Consider the following 24,347-nt stretch of genomic DNA (forward strand, 5'->3'; position numbering starts at 1 on the left):
CAGTAATGCAATGCTGTTGCTTCAGCAAAGAATAACAAGATAATGAAGCAAATTTGATAACAGAAGTAAATTAGAAAGTAGTTTAAAGCGGTATGTTTTATCCAAATCATGAAAGAAGATTTTGGGGTTTTCTGTCCCTTTAGCCCGGTAGTGATATCAGAAGTCCTGAAATCAGTGTACATCAGGCTATCGCTCTTGCATTAACCTTTTACATTTAACTTGTAATACGCAAAATTTTAGTTAGCGCGCCACTTGTAATCTGGCCCATAATGGGATATAAAAATGAATGGGTTAAATTACAAAGTCCCTTCATATCCTCATAAACAAGGGTATTTTTCAATTCTGGATTGTGATAATAAATATTTTTTTAGAAAGCCCCAGCAAAATACTTACAACCCAAGACTTTCTGCCCCTTTGAAGCCCAATTTTTTTCTTTCATGATTCAGAAAGAGCATGCAATTTTAAGCTATTTTCTAATTTATTCCTGTTATGTTGTCTTTGTTGTCTTGGTATGTAAGCTTAGGAGCCAGCCCGTTTTTTGTTCAGCACCTGGGTAGCGCTTGCTGATTGGTGATTACATTTATAAGTACTTGAATGTTATAAATGTTATAAAATAGCAAGGAGAATGTTATAGTTATAGTTTGCCTTTCACTAGTATTCAAGTCTCCTGTAATTATCATCAACTGTAAATTTTTAATTTATTTTTATATTTTAACATCTTGTTGTGGTACTTTATTTACTATAAGAAAAGCAAATACAGATATATAAATAAATATAAAGTAAATATTTATATTGTAATTAATAATCACATATTTAATGAATTTAGGTCATTTTAGTAATCAGTCACATGGGATACATTGGAGGAGTGTGCTTTTTATTGCTTTTCAGTTTTATTGTTATATAGAAGGTCCCTTGTATTTAAGTAGCTACTACTCAGAATGCAAACAAAAGCCATTAACTGCAGTGCTTTAAGTGTTATCTCAGCCTAAGAGTTGGCTGATTTAGGGATTGAAACAATGTTGCTTTTTAAGGGGCCCTTTTATCTTACCTTATAAAAGCCAATGTAGAGTAATCCTCTTCCTCTTTTCCTTCTGGATCCTGTTGTTGTTTTTCCCTCCTGCCCTGTTTGGTTTGTTGCAGGAGGCGGCACAGAGGTACCTTGGAACTCTTTTAGCTACCATAGTCGTCATGACTGGGGCATGTGCATTCGAGCTAGCTCAGAGTAAGCCCATAGACTTTAATTTTTGCCCTGCCGGGTTAATGTTTTGTGGTACAGCTGGCATTACCTGGTTCCTTATTATATTAAGGGCGTCAAATTTATATGTGAGCACCCTTGCAGGCGGGGTCAGGGTTTTGCAAATTTTTTGCAGCATATTGGTGCGTGAGTCGAGCTACTGGGTGGGGCAAGATGTAACAGGCCGAAGCCTGTTGTGCCTCTCCCCGCAGGCCTGCTGGCTCTTGTTTCCTGGTGGCTGGCATTTTTTTTTTGATAGGCGGGGCCCCAATGGGTCCCGCGATACCGATCACATGCAGACCTCTGTCCTTGCTTCGATTGGGTCCTACTTATAGTCTAGTTATTGGACCTCTTACCGCCTACCTCTTTAATTTGTCTAATACAACGTTTATATGCTTTTCAGCAATATGTATTTAATAAACGTGGCCGTGTTGGCTTTCTCTCCAGCAACTCAGGAACTCAGACAACTCAGAATGGCTGAGCTTAACACTTAACAGAATTACGGATATGTTTAGGATGTACGAAAGTTAAAACTGGTAAATACTAACTATATATTTAAAAAAAAAATATTTTATTTGTTTTGTTTTATATGTAAAATTGTATGTTTATTTTAGATCAATAAAACCTCACATGTAACCTGATAATAATCTTCTGCAGTGCTATGGGGCCTAACATATAAAATTAATAGGCTAACAGTCATCTCAGCATGTTGGTATATTAGAGGTTAAAATGGTAATTATTTAAACTAAATGTCTCTATCAAATATATTTTCATTCTAATTGTAAAGTATTCTTTCTTTCCAGTTATCTTTTTATAAACCTACAGAAGATCGGTACAAAATTCTACTTGAGGCTAAAGCTTTTCCATCTGACCATGTAAGAAATTTTTGTAATTTGTTTTGCTGTGCACTTATAGCTTTCATATTTATAGCAGTAATAATCTTGTTTCCATAGCAAAAACATTATAGTACAAAGCAAAAAAAAAAAAAATCTTGTTGCAGTCAGCCTACAGTATATTACAGAAACTAACAACATTTATTTTTTTGGTCCAAAGAAAAATACATGTTACAAGAGAGGATTGAATTTAGGCTTTGATTTACCACTTCTGTCAAATACATTGCAAGCTTATAGTTTAAGTCAAGTGCAAGTTGTACATTTCTATTAATTCATGATGATATTTTATGTTATGATACAAAATCAATATATTTCATGTGGGGTTCAAAATGTCATTTCTTACACTGGAGGGAAACAATTACAAGGTATATAGGTGACGGTATAATATCATAACCAGTTGAAAATTGGTTTACTGTGTGAAAATTATATCACTTTATCAACACAGGGTTCCAGTAGAAATAAAGGCCCCAAGTAAAATATATTTATTTTTTATTATTTGTGATTTATGTAATGTAATAATTATAAATATTCCACAAAACTGAGAATAAACATCAATATTATGATTTAATTTGCTCCCTGCCACATTCCTATACGCCAGTTATTTTAAAAGTAGTAAAATGACCGCAGATGGTCAAATACTCATATACAGAATGATTTCACATAAATGTTATAGGCAATTATCACTGCACTTGCTATGGGAAATATATTTAAAATGGCTCAATAAAATGTTTTATTAATTTAACTTAACATTGATTCATTCTGAGAGTTATGTAAACCAGCAAAATATAAAAAAGCAAATGCACAGAATGCTCTTAACTATAGATAAATATGTAAATATGACAATTAAAGTATACAGGTGAAACTCGAAAAATTAGAATATTGTGTAAAAGTTAATTTATTTCACTAATGCAACTTAAAAGGTGAAACTAATATATGAGATAGACTCAATACATGCAAAGCAAGATAGTTCAAGCCGTGATTTGTCATAATTTTGATGATTATGGCTTACAGCTCATGAAAACCCCAAATCCACAATCTCAGAAAATTTGAATATTACATGCAATCAATAAAACAAATATTGTACATAGAACAATATCGGACCTCTGAAAAGTATAAGCATGCATACTGTATGTACTCAGTACTTGGTTTGGGCCCCTTTTGCAGCATATACTGCCTCAATGCGGCGTGGCATGGAAGCTATCAGCCTGTGGCACTGTTGAGGTGTTTTGGAAGACCAGGATGCTTCAATAGCGGCCTTCAGCTCTTCTGCATTGTTCGGTCTCATGTCTCTCATCTTTCTCTTGGCAATGCTCCATGGATTCTCTATGGGGTTCAGGTCAGGCGAGTTTGCTGGCCAATCAAGCACAGTAATCCCACGGTAATTGAACCAGGTTTTGGTGCTTTTGGCAGTGTGGGCAGGTGCTAAGTTCTGCTGGAAAATGAAGTCAGCATCCCCATAGAGCTAGTCTGCGGAAGGAAGCATGAAGTGCTCCAAAATCTCCGGGTAGACGACTGCATTGACCCTGGACTTAATGAAGCACAGTGGACCAACACCAGCAGATGACATGGCTCCCCAAATCAACACAGACTGTGGAAACTTCACACTGGACTTTAAGCATCTTGCAGTGTGTGCCTCTCCATTCTTCCTCTATAGTCTGGGTCCTTGGTTTCCAAATGAGATGCAAAATTTGCTCTCATCAGAAAAGAGGACTTTGGACCACTGAGCAACAGACCAGGTCTGTTTTTCTTTAGCCCAGGTAAGATGCTTCTGACGTTGTTTGTTGTTCAGGAGTGGCTTGACAAGAGGAATACGACATTTGCAGCCCATGTCCAGGATTCGTCTGTGTGTGGTGGCTCTTGATGCACTGACTCCAGCCTCAGTCCACTCCTTGTGAAAGTCCCCAACACTTTTGAATGGCCTTTTCCTGACAATCCTCTCCAGGCTGCGGTCATCCCTGCTGCTTGTTCACCTTTTTCTTCCACACTTTTCCCTTCCACATAACTTTCTATTAATGTGCTTTGATACAGAACTCTGGGAACATCTAACTTCTTTTGCAATTACCTTTTGAGGCTTTCCCTCCTTAAGAAGGGTGTCAATGATGGTTTTCTGCACAACTGTCAGGTCAGCAGTCTTTCCCATGATTGTGATTCCTACTGAACCAGACTAAGAGACCATTTAAAGACCCAGGAACCTTTTGCAGGTGTTATGGCTTAATTAGCTGATTAGAGTGGGATACTTTGAGCCTAGAATATTGCACCTTTTCACAATATTCTAATTTTCTGAGATTGTGGATATGGACTTTTCATGAGCTGTAAGCCATAATCATCACAATTATGACAAATCACAGCTTGAACTATCTTGCTTTGCATGTAATGAGTCTATCTCATATATTAGTTTCACCTTTTAAAGGGACAGTCAAGTCCAAAAAAACCTTTCATTTTTCAAATAGGGCATGTAATTCTAAACAACTTTCCAATTTACTTTTATCAACAATTTTGCTTTGTTCTCTTGGTATTCTAGTTGAAAGCAAACCTAGGAAGGCTCATATGATAATTTTTAAGCCCTTGAAGGCCGCCTCTTTTTTATTATCTTTTCACAGCAGGGGAGAGCTAGTTCATGTCAGCCATATACATAACATTGTAATCACGCCTGTGGCTAGTGGCAGACACTGCACTAATTGGCTAAAATGCAAGTCAATAGATAATAACTAAAAGTCATGTGATTAGGGGCGGCCAGAAGATGCTTAGATACAAGTTAATCACAGAAGTAAAAAGTGTATTAATATAACTGTGTTGGTTATGCAAAACTGGGGAATGGGTAATAAAGGGATTATCTATCTTTTTAAACAACAAAAATCCTGGTGTTGACTGTCACTTTAAGTTGCATTAGTGAAATTGTAGTGTTGTGCTTACTTCCTGGTTTGGTCAAAGGGCACATTGAGGCTTCCATACAAAGATGATGTCATCAAGTGGGTTGTGCTTAGAATCAGTACTGTTCAGAGAAGCCATCTTGTGACAGTTTGTGATGCAGTTATAAAGTACAAGGATTGAACCTGAGCTTTGACAATTGCAGATACTAATAAATGTAATGTCAGCTACAGATCACTGCAGAGGATACAGCATCAGCCAGTCAGGAAGAGTAAGAACTGTCAGTTACACATTATAAGTTATATTGCAGTTATACAGTTAACAGTTATACAGTTATCAGTTACCCTGGATTACTATAGTGCTGCATACACAGAGTACAGGACTGCTAATATAAGGAGTGCAGCAGCCATTCATTATAAAGGACTATATATGTGTAAATATCCATATTACTGTGTGCAAATCTACAGGAGCACCTTGCTATGTCATGCAGTAAATAAAGTGCCAGTTTACATTTAGAAGTTGCAAGTGCATCATTCATATAAAGAGTTAATGTTTGCTATGTAAGGACATTACAGAAATAATTTAACTTTTGCACGATATTCTAATTTTTCGAGTTTCACCTATATAAGAAGTCATAATGACAGGTTATCAGAACTGACTGCATTTTACCAATGCATATTATTATTGTAATAATAATAATTATTATTATTATTACTATTATAATAATATTAGTCATAGTAATGACAGTTGTATTTTATTAACATAATATGAAACCAAAACATTTTCTTGTGTGATACAGACAGAACATACAATTTAAAAAAAAAATCCAATTTACTTCTATGATCAAATTTGCTTAGTTCCCATGATATTCTTTCTTGAATGAGATACCAAGGTAGGTGTCTAGAAGACTACATGGCAAGAAACAGTGCTGCCATCTAGTGCTCTTGCAAATGGATAACATTTTTGCAAAACTGATGCATATAGTGCTTCAGACAAGTGCATACTTCTGAGCTTAAAGAAACGTGATACCCAAAATGTTTATTTTGTGATTCAGATACAATTTTGCTTCTTTCTTTCTCTTTGTATCCTTTGCTAAAGAAGCAGCCTTGCACTACTAGAAGCTAGCTGAACACACTGGGTGTGCCAATGACATGATGCGTATATGTCCAGCCACCAATAAGCAGGTCCTGAGCCTACATACAGTGGAAGAAAAAGTATGTGAACCCTTTGGAATTAGTTAGTTTTCTGCATGAAATAACCATAAAATGTCATCTCATCTTCATCAAAGTCACAAGTATAGATGAACACAATGTCCTTAAGCTAACAAAACACAAACAAGTGGATTTACTTCAATGTTTAGGATCATTGTCCTATTGCATCACCCAACTTCTACTGAGTTTTAGCTAGTGCACAGCCACCCTTATATTATCATGTAAGATTTCTTGATAAACTTGGGAAGTAATTTTTCTCTTAATAATGGAAAATGGTCCAGACCCTGAAGCAGCAAATCAACAACAAATCATGATATTCCCTCCACCGTACTTAACCGTTGGGATGATGTTTTCATGTTGGTATATGTTCCCTCCACAAAACATTTTTACGAGTAGCAGTGTGGATGGCAAAGTGGTCTATGTGCAATGTTTTTTTTTCAGCGGCTTTCTTCGTTGTGTTCTGCCATTGACACTATGGGGCCGACTTATCAAGCTCCAAATGGAGCTTGATGTCCCTTGTTTCCGATGAGCCTTCAGGAGAATCGAAATACCAATTTTCACGTCTGTGACATCTTTGGTTTTTGAGATATAGATATCCTCATAAAACAGCGCCCCCCAACCCCCCCTGGTTTGACCCCCTTAAGTGGATTTTGGGGAATGGTAAAATATGTGTTTCTTATTTTTAAAGAGAACCTAATACCAATTTTCACATCTGTAACATCTTTGGTTTTTGAGATATAGGTATCCTCTAAATCAGCCCCCCCCCCCCTGACCCCCCTTTGTGCATTTTGGGTAAATGGTAAACCACATGTTTATTTTTAAAGGAAAATCTATATACCATTTTTAACGTGTGTAACATCGACGGTTTTTGAGATTTAGGTATCCTCATAAAAAAGTTCACCCTCCTTTTACACCCCCTTAGGGATGTAATTTCTAAAAATCCATCCTTTGTGGTTGCCTACATCATAAAAACAACGTACCTTCCAAATTTCACGTTCCTAGGTTAAACGGTTTGAGCTGGGCTTCGATGAGTCTATCAGTCATTCAGTCTTTTATATATTTATATATATATATATATATATATATATATATATATATAAGATGCTCAAAAAACAAAGTATTGCAGTATGCAGTGATACCTTTTTTATTGGACTAACATAATATTTCAAAGACAAGCTTTCGAGAGTTTTCCTCTCTTCCTCAGGTCTGAAGCAATACTAATCATTTTGATATAGATACACATCACATACAACAAATGGAAGGGAGGGAGGGGGTGAGAGGGGTGTCATAAAAGCAGAGAATGTGTCTGAAGGATAAAATAGCTGAGAATAGCCAGAAAGAATAAATAAACAGAGGAGAGTAAATAAGCCAGATGAGAGGAAAAACAAAAGGAAAAAGAAACCAATATAGGATAAAAGATGAGAGATTATAGAAAGTTAGGGTAGTGTGTGAGAAAGCCAGAGTCTACATTAAGTCCTTAATTTCTGGTATTGAAATGTGTGATCATTTTCATCTCAAACGTCTTTCGTTCATGAGAGTCTTTGAAATTCCCTTTAAGAATTTTAATCCTGATGTTAAGGATGGAGTGACCAGTCTGGGTGAAGTGATGACCAACAGGGGTACAATATTCATTTTCCTTGTGGTTTTTAATCGAGTGTCTGTGTAGATTCATTCTGAGATGCAGCTTTAGGCCAGTTTCTCCAATGTAGCAACCTCTGTCACATGCTGTACACTGTATCATGTACACCACATTAGCAGATGAGCACAAATAGGATCCTTTAATATTATATGACGCGTTGTGTCTGGCTGTGTTGTTGTCACATATATGTTGACACAGTTTGCAGAGTGATTTGTTGCATTGTGCAGTGCCATTCTGTGTAAGCTTCTGTTCTGTGGTTAATATGCTGCGGACCAATCTCTGTCTCAGGTTAGGCGGTTGTTTGAATGCTAGTATGGGGGGGTCAATAAATATTTTTTTGAGTGGGGGGTCCTCTGAAATTAGTGGTTGTAGCTCTTTAATATTTTTGCGTACTCCTTCCCGAGTAGGGTTGTAAGTGACTACTAGAGGGGTTCTTGTTTTGTTTTTCTTTGTATTGTAGGAGCCTTTCCCGTGGTGTTTTTAGGGCAGATTTGAGTTTTTTAGATATTGTCCTTTCCTTGTAGCCCTTTTGCCTAAATGCCTCTTACAGTGTACTCAGGTGCTGATCTCTGTCTTTTGTGTCAGAACAAATGCGGTGATATCTGATAGCTTGGCTGTAGATGATACCTTGTTTGGTGTGATTGGGATGGAAGCTGGAATTGTGGAGGTAGCTGTACCTGTCTGTGGGTTTTCTGTATATAGATGAATGAAGGATGCCATTGGTGACAGTTATTGTGCAGTTTTCACCTGAGAATGGAATCCCTAGTCACCACATAAGAGAAAAAAATAGCTTACAACCTCTCACATATGGAAAGAAATGCCTTGAAAAACTTAATGAATAATAATAACATCATCATCAAGCCGGCGGACAAGGGTGGATCAGTAGTTATCATGAATACCCAGGACTACACTACAGAAGGTTACAGACAGTTGTCTGATGTAAACTACTACAAAAAACTGAACTCACAAAACTCATCAAAACATTTCCTAAACACATACAGCAAGAATTAGAAAATCTGGTACCTTCTAATCCTCAGATGGGTACCTTCTACATGCTGCCCAAAATCCACAGGCCAGGAAACCCAGGACGCCCCATCATAACAGATATTGGAACACTCACTGAACAAATATCTGGCCTAATAGAAAACATTCTTAAGCCTCTTGTTATTAAGACTGATAGCTTTATACAGGACAGTACAGACTTCCTTAATAAACTTAATCAGATAAATGAACTACCTGGAAACACTATACTAGTTACTATGGATGTGGAATCCTTATACAGCAACATCCCGCATAAGGATGGTATTGAGGCCTGCAGTAAATTTCTCTCATCCCACCAACCTACACACAAATATGATTGTGATGAATATGGTTTAGGAGCGTGTTAATTAATGGAATTGTAACTCTTTAGGAAATTAAACAGGAGATTAATTCTTGTAAAAGCCTGTTTAATCCAAATGTGAGTCCGTTTATTTATGATGAGTAGAACTCTGAATATCAATGTAAGCAGACTGGGTTTACACTGAATTGCCAAGAGAAGTATATAGAAACTTAAGTAGTATAATGAGTCAGCTCTAGAAACATTTGTTGCAATGTAACTGGATAAAGTCCCCTTTAATCTTCACGCACTCACACACAGACAGCTCTAAAATATATACAAGTCATTCATCCGAATCTTGCAAATAGTATGCACAGGATCAGTGATAAATAATATGCTATGACAGGAGCGCAATAGGACTCAGTAGTATAGAGTAACGGTACACAATTGAGGTAAGGTAATAAAAGTACCAGGAGCAGAGCTGAGCTACGATGTAGCGTACCTGATGCTGCAGAGGCTTCGGTGCGAGTGCGACTTCCAGTCGCGGTGGTGAAAGTAGATCCGGCCGGTCCAAACCGGGAAGAAGAGCAATCCGGGTGATTCAGTCGAAGAGAGTCCGATATTCAAAAGTAAGTAGAACTCCTAAACACTGTTTTTAGATAAACACAGTGAAAGACCTAGGAGGAAACTTGAAAGGTATCAACTTAATAGTAAAACAATTAAGTATCAGAACGAACAAAACTTAGAGTGTGCTTCAGAAGTAAGCAACAAAATTTTCAGGCACTGATGAACAGCACCCAACCCCTTTTTAAAGGGAGGTTCTCTATTGAGGGCGGGATGCACCTTAAAGGTGTATCACACACCCCCCCCCCCTCAAAGCTCCCCCTCAACCAGTGGGAGAAGCCTTAAGAGGATAACGACGATGGAAAGCACGGAGAAGACGAGGAGCGTGGACCTCAGTGCCCCTCGTCCAGGTATTCTCTTCAGGACCATATCCCTTCCACTTCAGAAAATATTCTAACTGGCCACCCCTCATTCTAGAGTCCAGTATTTTTTCGATTTCAAATTCCTCTTGGTTATCTACCAGAATAGGGTCAGTCTTTTGTGTGTTAGAGACGTTAGATGCTTGATATGGTTTTACAAGTGACACATGAAACGTTGGATGAAACTTGTAATGTGCAGGTAACTTCAGTTGTACAGTTGAAGGATTCAATATTTTTTCAATGTCAAAAGGACCTAGAAACTGATTAGCCAGTTTCTTTGTGGGCACTCGTAACCTAAGATGTTTTGTGGATAGTAGGACTTTGTCCCCTACCTGATATTTAGGAGCAGATCTGTGATGTAGATCATAATAGTGTTTTTGTGCGGTCTTAGCTTCAGAGAGGTGTAGTTTTACTGTATCTAATCGTTCTTGCAATTGAGTGGAGTAATCAATAGCTGCAGGGGAATTCACTTCGATATTGGATAACGATATGGTTGTGGGATGAAACCCATATGTTGCGTAGAAAGGTGATACCTTGGTAGTGGATGAAACAGAGTTGTTATAAGCAAATTCTGCCAGGGGGAGATATGTCACCCAATCATCCTGTTGGTGAGTTATATAGCAGCGCAAATACTGTTCCAAGGTTTGATTCAATCTTTCAGTTAACCCGTTAGTCTGGGGGTGGAAAGCAGTAGAGAACTTAGGGTTTATGTGTAATTTTTTACATAAAGACCTCCAAAAAGATGAAGTGAACTGTGTACCCCTATCGGTTATTATATTTCTTGGTAACCCGTGTAGTTTCACTATATGAGTTATAAAAGTGTTAGCAGTACTATAAGCTGTTGGTAACCCTTTTAATGGTATAAAGTGTCCTAGCTTAGTTAGGTGATCCACTACTACTAAGATAGTGTTGTAATTTTGGGATTTGGGTAATTCTTCTATGAAATCCATAGATATTGTTTCCCAGGGTCTATCAGGAACAGGCAGAGGAGATAAAAGTCCTATCGGACCTTTATGATCTATTTTATTCCTAGCGCAGATGTCGCATGACTGAACATACTTATGTATGGACTGGTCCATTTGTGGCCACCAAAATGTTCTTCTAGTTCTTTCTATAGTTTTTTGTATACCGCTATGACCTGCCAAGGGTATATCGTGTGTGTGATGGAGAATTTGTTTCCTTAAAGTGTTAGGTACATACAGTTTGGTGTTATGATAGAATAATCCTGTTTTAGTATCTTTCATACAAGACTTGGGAGGAATAGGTTCTTTCTTTAGGGCTTGCTTGATTCTTATCTCAATAGGAGTTAAGATACCTATGAATTTATCAAGTGGAATAATAGGATTTAGAGTTTCTACAGGAGTTTGCTCGTGAACTCTGGAGAGGGCATCAGCCTTTGTGTTTAGTACCCCAGGTCTGTAGGTTATCAGAAAGTTAAACCTGTTTAAGAACAAAGACCATCTCATTTGTCTTGCTGATAAGGTTTTACTTTGCTGGAGATATTGGAGGTTCTTGTGGTCGGTATAAATTAAAAATGGCTCATTAGTGCCTTCCAATAAATGTCTCCACTGTTCTAGTGATATCTTTATAGCCAGTAATTCTTTATCACCTATTCCATAATTATTCTCTGAAGTGGTGAACCTTCTAGAATAATAGGCAACAGGTGACATCACTGTTTTTTCCTTGTTGTATTGGGACAAAACAGCCCCAATTCCTGAAGTAGAGGCATCCACCTCCACAATATATTGTAACTGCGGATCTGGCATATGCAGTATAGGAGCTGAACTGAAGTTTTGTTTTAAAACGTCAAATGCTCTCTGGGCTTCTTCAGTCCATTTATATCGTTGCTTTTTACTGGTAAGTTGGGTTAATGGTTTAACTATATCTGAGAAATTATCAATGAATTTTCGATAATAGTTAGCAAAACCTATGAATCTTTGAAGTGCACGGATAGTGGATGGAATTGGCCATTGCATTACTGCCGTAATTTTTTCGGGATCCATTTGTATCTGATCAGGGGTGATAACATACCCTAAAAATTTAATTTTATTAACATGAAAAAGACATTTTTCTTTTTTAGCGTACAATTTATGTTCCTTCAACCGCGTTAAGACCCATCTTACATGTTTCTCGTGTTCTTGCTGTGTCTTAGAATAAATCAATATATCATCTAAATAGATGATAACGCATGTATCCAGTAGATCGTGAAAGATTTCATTTATAAAGTGTTGAAACGTCGCCGGGGCGTTAGTAAGACCAAATGGCATGACGTTATACTGGAAGAGCCCATATCTAGTACGAAAAGCGGTCTTCCATTCGTCTCCCTCCTTTATACGTATGAGATTATATGCTCCTTTGAGGTCTAATTTCGTATAAACAGTGGCACCCTTTAGACATTCTATCAATTCGGGTATTAATGGGAGTGGGTACCTATTTTTAACAGTTACAGCATTCAAGGCTCTATAATCAATTATTGGTCTTAAAGTGCCATCTTTATTTTTTACCAAAAACATTCCTGCAGCTGCAGGGGATGTAGAGTGTGAAATAAACCCCTTTTTCAAATTATCATCAAGATATGCTCTTAGAAATGTTAGTTCACTTTGAGATAGTGGGTAAATTTTCCCATGGGGTATAACTGCCCCTGGAATGAGATCTATTGGGCAGTCAAAGGTCCTATGTGGAGGCAGATTTTCTGCCTCCACGAGATTAAACACCTCTGCCAAATCCTGATAGAGTTCCGGAACTTCCTCCATCACAGCAGAGATGGAAACATCACTCTGAGGAAAGCAAGTAGCCAAACAATAGTTAGATTTTAACTTAAGTTGCGAATGTACCCAATCTATTTCTGGATTGTGTTTTTGCAGCCATGAATACCCTAAAATGATAGTATGAAGGGCAATGGGTATGACGTCATAGCTGACATACTCAGTGTGTCCTTCTTTTATTGTGGTTAATAGTGGTATTGTTTGATGTGTAATTGGACCCCTATTGATTAAGGTTCCATCAATAGATTTGACATAGACAGGATTTTGCTTGCACACAAGGGGAATTTTATTATTTACAACATATAACGAATCAATATAGTTTCCGGAAGCACCAGTATCAATCAACGCCCTGCACTGGATGTTTTCCTGATCCCACTGTAAAGAGAGAATCAAAGTCAATTGTACATTTTCTGTTATGTGGTATAGGTTAAGAGGTTTCTTTTGCTTACCCTTCCTTTGCCTTTGAAGCAGTGGACAATTAGATACATTATGCTCCTTTTTTCCACAATACAGACACAAGTTTTCCAGTCTTCTCCTTGTTTTTTCTTCCTCTGAGAGAGGACCTTTTATAACTCCGATCTCCATGGGCACGGAGCTGATAGGGGATCTCTCTGCGTGGGTGGTGTAAGTGATTGATCTTTTTGGTGGGTACTCATATGAGGCCCTCTCCGCACGCCTCTCTCTGATCCTCCTATCAATTGTTGTACTCAGTTTTATAAGACCTGAGAGACTATCTGGTAGTTCTTGTCTGGAGAGCTCATCCTTCAGAGTCTCAGACAAGCCCAGCCTAAACTGATTTCTTAAGCTGATCTGATTCCATTGGGAGTCTACTGCCCACATTTGGAAGTCAGTAGTATACTCCTCCACTGTCCGCTTCCCTTGTTTTAAGGAGCGCAGTTTTGTTTCTGCTAGGATTTGGGTGTCTGGGTCCTCAAACAGATTAGCCATAGCCTGGCAAAAATCTGGTAAGGAATCCAGTATAGGATCGTTATTTTCGTAATACCTGTTTGCCCACGTCCTAGGCTCTCCTTGTAAGAAAGATATGGTAGTACAAACCTTTATTCGGTTTGAGTGGTATGTACGTGGGCGCAGAGAGAAAAGCAAGTGACAGGCTGTTTTGAAATCCCTAAACTCTTGTCTCTTACCAGAGAAAGGTTGAGGGTACTGTATATGTGGTTCAGGTACCTCACTGCTTTTTGTAGCCATATAATCTTTAAGTACAGTCTTAATGGCTAAATTTTCTGCTTGCACCTCAGTTAAAGCATGTGCCAAATAATCAAGTTTTTGTTCTATACTATTGAATTGGGTTTCTATTTCCTCAGGGGTCATGGTTAGTTACAATTCCAATTAACACTTTATGACCTGAAAATTATGTGATGAATATGGTTTAGGAGCGTGTTAATTAATGGAATTGTAACTCTTTAGGAAATTAAACAGGAGATTAATTCTTGTAAAAGCCTGTTTAATCCAAATGTGAGTCCGTTTATTTATGATGAGTAGAACTCTGAATATCAATGTAAGCAGACTGGGTTTACACTGAATTGCCAAGAGAAGTATATAGAAACTTAAGTAGTATAATGAGTCAGCTCTAGAAACATTTGTTGCAATGTAACTGGATAAAGTCCCCTTTAATCTTCACGCACTCACACACAGACAGCTCTAAAATATATACAAGTCATTCATCCGAATCTTGCAAATAGTATGCACAGGATCAGTGATAAATAATATGCTATGACAGGAGCGCAATAGGACTCAGTAGTATAGAGTAACGGTACACAATTGAGGTAAGGTAATAAAAGTACCAGGAGCAGAGCTGAGCTACGATGTAGCGTACCTGATGCTGCAGAGGCTTCGGTGCGAGTGCGACTTCCGGTCGCGGTGGTGAAAGTAGATCCGGCCGGTCCAAACCGGGAAGAAGAGCAATCCGGGTGATTCAGTCGAAGAGAGTCCGATATTCAAAAGTAAGTAGAACTCCTAAACACTGTTTTTAGATAAACACAGTGAAAGACCTAGGAGGAAACTTGAAAGGTATCAACTTAATAGTAAAACAATTAAGTATCAGAACGAACAAAACTTAGAGTGTGCTTCAGAAGTAAGCAACAAAATTTTCAGGCACTGATGAACAGCACCCAACCCCTTTTTAAAGGGAGGTTCTCTATTGAGGGCGGGATGCACCTTAAAGGTGTATCACAATGATAGTACAACTATTGCCCAGCTTATAGAATTCATACTCACACACAACTATTTCAGTTTTAAGAACAATTACTACCTACAAATGACAGGGACAGCGATGGGCACAAAAATGTTACCCAATACGCCAATCATTTCATGGTGTTCCTAGAATACAGATTCTTATGTACTCAGCCCCACAAACCTTATACATATTATGGTTACATAGATGATATTTTCATAATATGGACAGAAGGAGAAGAAAGCCTCTTAGATTTCCACAAATCATTTAATTGATTTCACCCATCAATAAACCTTAAAATGGACTTTTCAAATCATAGTGTGAACTTCTTGGACTGCACAATAACTGTCACCAATGGCATCCTTCATTATAAAAAAAATCAAATCTGCCCTAAAAACACCACGGGAAAGGCTCCTACAATACAAAGAAAAGGAAAACAAAACAAGAACCCCTCTAGTAGTCACTTACAACCCTACTCTGGAAGGAGTACGCAAAATTATTAAAGAGCTACAACCACTAATTTCAGAGGACCCCACACTCAAAGAAAAAGACAGAGATTGGTCCGCAGCATATTAACCACAGAACAGAAGCTTACACAGAATGGCACTGCACAATGCAACAAATCACTCTGCAAACTGTGTCAACATATATGTGACAACAACACAGCCAGACACAACGCGTCATATAATATTAAAGGATCCTATTCGTGCTCATCTGCTAATGTGGTGTACTTGATAAAGTGTACAGCGTGTGAAAGAGGTTGCTACATTGGAGAAACTGGCCTAAAGCTGCATCTCAAAATTAATCTACACAGACACACAATCAAAAACCACATGGAAAATGAATATTGTACCCCTGTTGGTCACCACTTCACCCAGACTGGTCAGTCCATCCTTAACCTCAGGATTAAAATTCTTAACGGGAATTTCAAAGACTTTCATGAACGAAAGATGTTTGAGATGAAAATGATCACACATTTCAATACCAGAAATGAAGGACTTAATGTAGACTCTGGCTTTCGCACACACTACCATAACTTTCTATAATCTCTCATCTTATTGTCCTATATTGGTTTCTTTTTCCTTTTTTTTTCCCTCTCATCTGGCCTATTTACTCTCCTCTGTTTATTTATTCTTTCTGGCTATTCTCAGCTTTTTTCTCCTTCAGACACATTCTCTGCTTTTATGACACCCCTCTCACCCCCCTCCCTCCCTTCGATTTGTTGTATGTGATGTGTATCTACTGTATATCACAGTGATTAGTATTGCTTCAGACCTGAGGAAGAGCGGAAAACTCTCAAAAGCTTGTCTTTGAAATATTATGTTAGTCCAATAAAAAAGGTATCACTGCATACTGCAATACTTACGCCTAGATTTAGAGTTTTGCGGCCAAAGGGGTGTGTTAGCTGCGCGTTTTTTCCCCCCCGCACCTTTGGTATTGAGAGTTCTCTGAAGGGCTGCGTTAGGCTCCAAAAAGAGAGCGTAGAGGCATATTTACCGCCACTTCAACTCTCAATACCAGCATTGCTTACGGTAGCGGCTAGCTGGAAAATTCAGATTGAGCTCGCATTCTATTGGCTGTTCCGATCAGCCAATAAAATGCAAGCTCAATCTGATTGGCTGATTGGATCAGCCAATCCGATTGAACTTGAATCTGATTGGCTGATTCAATCAGCAAATCAGATTTTTCCTACCTTAATTCTGATTGGCTGATAGAATCCTATCAGCCAATCAGAATTCGAGGGACACCATCTTGGATGACATCACTTAAAGGAACCTTCATTCATCGGTAGTCGTCGGTAGAAGAGGATGTTCCACGCCGGAGGTCTTGAAGATGGAGCCGCTCCTCGTCGGATGGATGAAGATAGAAGATGCCGCTTGGATGAAGATGTTTGCTGGTCCGGATGTCCTCTTCTGCCCGGATAGGATGAAGACTTCTGCCACTCCGGATGTCTTCTTTTGGTCCATCGGTGCTCGGCTGAGTGAAGACGACTCAAGGTAGGTAGGTCTTCAGGGGGGTAGTGTTAGGTTTATTTAAAGGGGGTTTGGGTTAGAGTAGGGGTATGTGGGTGGTGGGTTGTAATGTTGGGGGGTGGTATTGTGTTTTTTTACAGGCAAAAGAGGTGATTTCTTTGGGGCATGCCCCGCAAAAAGCCATTTTAAGGGCTGGTAAGGTAATAGAGCTGTTAACTATTTTAATTTAGATTAGGGTAGGGAATTTTTTTATTTTGGGGGGCTTTGTTATTTTATTAGGGGGCTTAGAGTAGGTGTAATTAGCTTAAAATTCTTGTAATCTTTTTTTATTTTTTGTAATTTAGTGTTTTGGTTTTTTTTTGTAATTTAGTTTAGTTTATTTAATTGTATGTAATTGTAGGTAGTTTATTTAATTAATGTATTGATAGTGTAGTGTTAGGTTTAATTGTAACTTAGGTTAGGATTTATTTTACAGGTAATTTTGTAATTATTTTAACTAGTTAGCTATTAAATAGTAAATAACTATTTAATAGCTATTGTACCTAATTAAAATAAATACAAAGTTGCCTGTAAAATCAATATAAATCCTAAAATAGCTACAATATAATTATTCGTTATATTGTAGCTATATTAGGGTTTATTTTACAGGTAAGTATTTAGCTTTAAATAGGAATACTTTAGTTAATAAGATTTAATTTTTTTCGTTAGAATAAAATTATATTTATGTTAGGGGGGTGATAGGGTTAGGGTTAGACTTAGCTTTAGGGGTTAAAAACTTTATTAGAGTAGCGGCGAGGTCCGGTTGGCAGATTAGGGGTTAATACTTGAAGTTAGGTGTCGGCGATGTTAGGGAGGGCAGATTAGGGGTTAATACTATTTATTATAGGGGTTTGCGAGGCAGGAGTGCGGCGGTTTAGGGGTTAATACATTTATTAGAGTAGCGGCGAGGTCCGATCGGCAGATTAGGGGTTAATAAGTGTAGGCAGGTAGGGGCGACGTTGGGGGGCAGATTAGGGGTTAATAAATATTATGTAGGTGTCGGCGATGATAGGGGCAGCATATTAGGGGTTCATAGGGATAATGTAGGTGGCGGCGATGTGCGGTCGGAAGATTAGGGGTTAAAAAAATGTATTATAGTGGCGGCGATGTGGGGGGGGGCTCGGTTTAGGGGTACATAGGTAGTTTATGGGTGTTAGTATACTTTAGAGCACAGTAGTTAAGAGCTTTATAAACCGGCGTTAGCCCAGAAAGCTCTTAACTACTGACTTTTTTCTGCGGCTGGAGTCTTGTCGGTAGAGGGTCTACCTCTCACTTTAGCCAAGACTCTAAATACCGGCGTTAGGAAGATCCCATTGAAAAGATAGGATACGCAATTGGCGTAAGGGGATCTGCAGTATGGAAAAGTCGCGGCTTGAAAGTGAGCGTTAGACCCTTTCCTGGCTGACTCTAAATACCAGCGGTCTGTAAAAAGCAGACCCCTTAACGCTGCTTTTGACGGCTAACGCAGAACTCTAAATCTAGGCGTTAGTTTTTTGAGCATCTTAACTACTGGACTAACACGGCTACTCCAATCTTCACTATATATATATATATATATATATATATGTATATACATATATATATATATATATATATATATATATATATATATATATATATATATATATATATATATATATACAGTATATATATGTGTGTGTGTGTGTATAAATAAATATATGTGTGTCTATGTATGTGTATGTTTGTGTGTGTGTGTATGTGTGTGTTTGTGTATATATATATATATATATATATATATACAGGGAGTGCAGAATTATTAGGCAAATGAGTATTTTGACCACATCATCCTCTTTATGCATGTTGTCTTACTCCAAGCTGTATAGGCTCGAAAGCCTACTACCAATTAAGCATATTAGGTGATATGCATCTCTGTAATGAGAAGGGGTGTGGTCTAATGACATCAACACCCTATATCAGGTGTGCATAATTATTAGGCAACTTCCTTTCCTTTGGCAAAATGGGTCAAAAGAAGGACTTGACAGGCTCAGAAAAGTCAAAAATAGTGAGATATCTTGCAGAGGGATGCAGCACTCTTAAAATTGCAAAGCTTCTGAAGCGTGATCATCGAACAATCAAGCGTTTCATTCAAAATAGTCAACAGGGTCGCAAGAAGCGTGTGGAAAAACCAAGGCGCAAAATAACTGCCCATGAACTGAGAAAAGTCAAGCGTGCAGCTGCCAAGATGCCACTTGCCACCAGTTTGGCCATATTTCAGAGCTGCAACATCACTGGAGTGCCCAAAAGCACAAGGTGTGCAATACTCAGAGACATGGCCAAGGTAAGAAAGGCTGAAAGACGACCACCACTGAACAAGACACACAAGCTGAAACATCAAGACTGGGCCAAGAAATATCTCAAGACTGATTTTTCTATGGTTTTATGGACTGATGAAATGAGAGTGAGTCTTGATGGGCCAGATGGATGGGCCCGTGGCTGGATTGGTAAAGGGCAGAGAGCTCCAGTCCGACTCAGACGCCAGCAAGGTGGAGGTGGAGTACTGGTTTGGGCTGGTATCATCAAAGATGAGCTTGTGGGGCCTTTTCGGGTTGAGGATGGAGTCAAACTCAACTCCCAGTCCTACTGCCAGTTTCTGGAAGACACCTTCTTCAAGCAGTGGTACAGGAAGAAGTCTGCATCCTTCAAGAAAAACATGATTTTCATGCAGGACAATGCTCCATCACACGCGTCCAAGTACTCCACAGCGTGGCTGGCAAGAAAGGGTATAAAAGAAGAAAATCTAATGACATGGCCTCCTTGTTCACCTGATCTGAACCCCATTGAGAACCTGTGGTCCATCATCAAATGTGAGATTTACAAGGAGGGAAAACAGTACACATCTCTGAACAGTGTCTGGGAGGCTGTGGTTGCTGCTGCACGCAATGTTGATGGTGAACAGATCAAAACACTGATAGAATCCATGGATGGCAGGCTTTTGAGTGTCCTTGCAAAGAAAGGTGGCTATATTGGTCACTGATTTGTTTTTGTTTTGTTTTTGAATGTCAGAAATGTATATTTGTGAATGTTGAGATGTTATATTGGTTTCTCTGGTAAAAATAAATAATTGAAATGGGTATATATTTGTTTTTTGTTAAGTTGCCTAATAATTATGCACAGTAATAGTCACCTGCACACACAGATATCCCCCTAAAATAGCTATAACTAAAAACAAACTAAAAACTACTTCCAAAACTATTCAGCTTTGATATTAATGAGTTTTTTGGGTTCATTGAGAACATGGTTGTTGTTCAATAATAAAATTAATCCTCAAAAATACAACTTGCCTAATAATTCTGCACTCCCTGTATGTATGTGTGTGTGTGTGTGTATAAATATATATATATGTAGATATACATATATATATATATATATATATATATATATATATATATATATATATATATATATATATATATATATATATATATATATGTATATACAATATATATATATATATATATATATGTGTGTGTGTTTGTGTTTATGTGAATATATATATATTTATATGTGTGTGTGTATATATATATATAAGTGTGTGTGTGTGTGTCTCTGTGTGTATAAATATATATATATATATATATATATATATATATATATATATATATATACACAGTATATATACAGCAGTGATATTTTGGGGCTGTCGCTGGGCAACACGGAATTTCAACTCCCTCCAAAGGTTTTCTATGGGGTTGAGATGTGGAGACTGGCTAGGCCACTCCAGGACCTTGAAATGCTACTTACGAAGCCACTCCTTTGTTGCCCGGCTGGTGTGTTTTGGATCATTGTCATGCTGAAAGACCCAGCCACATTTCTTCTTCAATGCCCTTGCTGATGGAAGGAGGTTTGCACTCAAAATCTCATGATACATGGCCCCATTCATTCTTTCATGTACACGGATCAGTCATCCTGTTCCCTTTGCAGAGAAACAGCCCCAAAGCATGATGTTGCCTCCCCTATGCTTCACAGTAGATATGGTGTTCTTTGGTTGCAACTCAGCATTCTCTCTCCTCCAAACACGACGAGTTGTGTTTCTACCAAACAGTTCTACTTTGGTTTCATCTGACCATATGACATTCTCCCAATCCACTTCTGGATCATCCAAATGCTCTCTAGCATACTTCAGACGGGCCTGGACATGTACTGGCTTAAGCAGGGGGACACGTCTGGCACTGCAGGATCTGAGTCCCTGGCGGCGTAATGTATTACTGATGGTAGCCTTTGTTACATTGGTCCCAGCTCTCTGCAGGTCATTCACTAGGTCTGGGATGTTTGCTCACCATTCTTGTGATCATTTTGACCCCACAGGGTGAGATCTTGCGTGGAGCCCCAGATCGAGGGAGATTATCAGTGGTCTTGTATGTCTTCCATTTTCTAATTATTGCTTGCACAGTTGATTTCTTCACACCAAGCTGCTTGCCTATTGCAGATTCAGTCTTCCCAGCCTGGTACAGGTCTACAATTTTGTTTCTGGTGTCCTTCAACAGCTCTTTAGTCTTCACCATAGTGGAGTTTGGAGTGTGACTGTTTGAGGTTATGGACAGGTGTCTTTTATACTGATAACAAGTTCAAACAGGTGCCATTAATACAGGTAATGAGTGGAGGACAGAGGAGCCTCTTAAAGAAGAAGATACAGGTCTGTGTGAGCCAGAAATCTAATACTAATTTTCCACCACAATATGCAAATAAATTCTTTCCAAATCAGACAATGTGATTGTCTGGATTTGTTTCCACATTTTGTCTCTCATAGTTGAGGTATACCTATGATGAAAATCTCATCTTCTTAAGTGGGAGAACTTGCACAATTGGTGGCTGACTAAATACTTTTTTGCCCCACTGTATAAATATACAGTATATATATATATATATATATATATATATATATATATATATATATACTGTATATGTACAGTATATATATATATATATCCTATTATATAAAAGGCCAAGTTTGTTTGTCCAAAGCTTGTCATTCGCAGTAGAGACAGCTCGAGGACAAACACACCTAGCCTTACCTGACATGCTGTTGCGGCGAAAGTGGGCGTGGTGGGGTGGGCACATGGGCATGGTTGGTGGGAGTGTGGGCGTGGCTGGGCGGGAATGTGGCCGTGACCGTGGGCATGGCGGGTGAATGGCTTAGTGCGGTGCAGAAAGGGGAGAGAAATAGGAAGAGGGGGGAGAGACAAAAAGAGATAGGAAAGAGCTAAATAGAGTGGGAAAAGCAGAAGAGAGGGGAAAGTGCAGAAGAGAGGGGGGGGAATAGAGCAAAATAGAGGGGAAAGAGCAAAAGAGGGGGGAGAGAGAGCAATAGAGAGTGGAAGAGAGAGATCAAAAGAGAGGGATGGAGAGAGAGCAAAAGAGAGGGGAGAGAGACAGAGCAAAATAGAGGGGAGAGAGAGAGAGCAAAAGAGAGGGGGAGAGAGAGAGCAAAAGAGAGGGATGGAGAGAAAGAGCAAAAGAGAGTGGGGGAGAGAGAGCAAAAAAAAAGGAGAAAGACAGAGCAAAAGAGAGGTGTCACAGATACCAGACAGCTAAGGCTATCCCCCACCCCCTACAACCTCACCCCTGTTTCTCAGTGGTTTTGGGCTCCTCAGAGCAACCACAATCCCTTGAATCTTTGGTTTGCTTGTCTTGTGAAAAGTTGGTGTATGACTAGGAAAACCCTCCTAGGCTGGCCGGGCCCCTGGAACTCCCGGTCGGCCGCCTCACCACAGACATCCGCCTAGCCCCGCTCAGTCTGTCCGGGCTCCTGGAACTCCCGGTCGGCCACAGGACAGCAGGACACCCGCTAACTTTACCCCTGGTCGCTCCAGCAACCATGTGCCCCAGAGCTCTGCTCTTTTGGGGATTAGTAGCCCCTAGGGAGGACAAGAGGTGGGGGAAGTACCAGAGGGGAGCTGCTTTGGGAACTGGGGGTTTTGGACACCCCTACCCCCATAACTTCAACAGGTTGTATCTCTGGTCTCCAATAAGAAATCACGCCACTTTTTGGATTGCAGCATCTGGGGACCGAGCAATTTCAAATGACATCCTGGAAGTGCTGCAACTTCCCTGGTATCACCCCAAAACCATCACCACTGTGTCCTGGGATTCTGTCGGACTATGGTTGCTATGGAGGCACCGGTCAGTCTGGAGGGGCGGGAATGGCGGGAAAACTGTGGCATTGTCTCCTTGTTTTATCAAGATGTGTGTGTGTATAAAAGATGTGTGTTTGTCCCAATAAAGGCAGTTCTTATTTCACCTGAATGCTTGTCTGTCTAGTCATTTAGGTGGGCTCCTGCTAGAATCACTTTCCTGGGCTACATAGCAGCCTGTTCCAGGCAAAGGAAGGACCCTCTGTCAGAGCTACCCAGTCGGGGTAGCTGGAGTCTGCCATAGGGTGGAACACTGAGTACTGGTGCTGTCGGGCATCAAGGGTGGCTACAGACTGTGGTCACTTGCCAGCTACATAGCTGCAGTCGGCAGGGAGAAAGTAGGACCCATTTGGCGGAGCTACCCAGTCGAGGTAGCCGGGGTATCCGTCACAAGAGGGATGGAGAGAAAGAGCAAAAGAGAGGGATGGAGAGAGAGAGCAAAAAATGTAGAGAGAGCAAAAGAGAGGGGAGAGTGAGAGCGCAAAAGAGAGGGGGGAGAGAGAGCGAAAAAGATTGCACACACAGGACTTTTTCCAAATAATCAAAGCACTTTAATGGAACGTTTTCGGGGATGATATCCCTTCATCAGCATGACTTATGTGAAAAAAACACTTAATATATAGTGAGAATACAAAATCTCATTTCATACCTGCCTATCGTGTCTGTGGCGCCAAGCAATAGTTCTGGAACGCATATTTGCGTTCCACTGTCCTGTGTAACCGGAAGTGTGTTTACATCACTTCCGGGTGTGTGTCATACAACGTGTATATCATATAATTTCTTAATCGTCAAACATAAAAAGAAAAAAAAGAAAAAATAGCCTGTACCTTGGCTTCATACTTGTGTATAACTAATTGTAGTGGTGATTCTATTTTCCCATAAGATTCTGTGTATTATTTGGTATGTTACGTTATTTGTTTACCCTTAACCATGGAAACCCACTATCGGTTATATTGTGATTATATCTATGTGAATCATGTTGCCTACCTCTCAACTATGTGAACAGGTGGTGAACACCAATGTACCATTTAATTTTGTTGCATATTATAGGGTGCAACCTCCATGATGTACTGCTTGTTGA

At 39.2% G+C, this 24,347-nt stretch overlaps 1 protein-coding gene across 2 annotated transcripts in view; it reads left to right on the forward strand.

Annotated features, from left to right (window-relative positions):
* The window catches only part of KYNU (kynureninase), a 318,611-nt gene that overhangs the window by 125,972 nt on the left and 168,292 nt on the right, over positions 1-24,347 (forward strand). For both annotated transcript variants that reach the window (XM_053698265.1, XM_053698266.1), the window contains exon 6: positions 2,038-2,109. In XM_053698265.1, coding sequence (XP_053554240.1) covers positions 2,038-2,109 — 72 coding nt within the window. The remainder of the gene's footprint in view (positions 1-2,037; positions 2,110-24,347) is intronic.

The sequence above is a fragment of the Bombina bombina genome, chromosome 1 (assembly GCF_027579735.1).
Source record: "Bombina bombina isolate aBomBom1 chromosome 1, aBomBom1.pri, whole genome shotgun sequence".
In the NCBI taxonomy this organism is placed as follows: domain Eukaryota; kingdom Metazoa; phylum Chordata; class Amphibia; order Anura; family Bombinatoridae; genus Bombina; species Bombina bombina.